General features: G+C 44.0%; 1 protein-coding gene across 1 annotated transcript in view; it reads left to right on the plus strand.

Moving 5' to 3' along the window:
* Positions 1–988, plus strand: part of SARC_02421 (hypothetical protein) — a 2,668-nt gene extending 1,680 nt beyond the window's left edge. Inside the window, exon 2 of the mRNA XM_014303814.1 lies at positions 616–988. Within this exon, the coding sequence (XP_014159289.1) occupies positions 616–854 (239 nt within the window). The 3' untranslated portion in view covers positions 855–988. The remainder of the gene's footprint in view (positions 1–615) is intronic.
* The last annotated feature ends 274 nt before the right edge of the window (positions 989–1,262 follow it).

Consider the following 1,262-nt stretch of genomic DNA (forward strand, 5'->3'; position numbering starts at 1 on the left):
GACTCATGCAAAGTCATCTAATTGTTGGTATACGTATGCGTTGAAACTTTCGTACACGTCAAGGTTGTGTTTGTGAAGGCTTTCTGTGATTTAAAGTGTAGTCTTTCAGTGGATGTAGTCCCGCTTCGCCAGAATACGAATCGTATACGTGCAGACAGGGCCATTGACAATGGCTTCACACACTACCGAAGTCGAACTGGCTATCCAGTTGATTCGTACCGTACAATACACATGTATACATGACTATTAGATGCCTGCGTGTACCTTCTACCGCATTGCTAACTGTGAAAATGTACTATTCGAATATCACAAGCGGATATGGGCTGTGACTGCAACACAGCACCTGTGGTATACATTAGCAACTACATGTGTCTCTAGCAGTCTGGTGTTGAGCAATTCGCTCTCACATACAACAGTACAATTTTTAGTATGGCTTTGAATAGTACACTGAAGCTTCGTATCGCGTACATAGGTATGCACACAGCTCCGATCTACAGAACATATATCTGCTCAGAATGTAAAAAGACTATACAAACGCCCTATTTACGTATTAATATTTGATTGAATAAAGTTTTCTGTGCTTTCCCTGATATCAAACATAATTACCTATTACAGGGCGATCACTATCCCCCGAGATAGTAAGAGAAATGGAGCAAATGGCACTAAAACCGCCTGAGGGCAGCCCAGATTCTAAACCCTTAGACTTGGGTGGAGAAAGGGGAGAGTACCATACCATGTGCATAAACGGTCCTCTGTACCATGATCGGGTGACCACGCAGTCGACGGAAAGTAACGAATTAATTGAACAAAGGGGCCAGAAGGAAGGAGAGCGGTGGTGGACTATAGGCGTATGAACCACCCGTATGTAGAGTTGAGTACAGGCAGTAGTATCTGTTTACGTAAGAAAGGTGGAGATAAATTGAGCGTGGGCACATAAGGTGGGTATAGCCACCTATGCGCTGAAACAATAATAAAAATTAGACTGTGCTTGAATATTGTGAGGCTGAAAGTGACTTGCAGGAATATCGTACAACATGCAAGCTGCTCATTGCTGTAGGTTTATCCCATGACAGCCCTGACAAGAAACTCGGCTGAAACGCTGAGCCACTTTAAAGCACAGCGCCAATCGAACACTTCTTCGAATGCGATTGCTCATACTCTGTGGTTTTGTGACAGGTATCTTTGCGGCAATACTAAGTAAAGCTTTCCGAGTGCACCGACCCCAGTGTCCCGCGAGTATCATTTGGATATGCAGCTGAAAG

Source organism: Sphaeroforma arctica (assembly GCF_001186125.1).
Source record: "Sphaeroforma arctica JP610 unplaced genomic scaffold supercont1.108, whole genome shotgun sequence".
Taxonomy (NCBI): domain Eukaryota; class Ichthyosporea; order Ichthyophonida; genus Sphaeroforma; species Sphaeroforma arctica.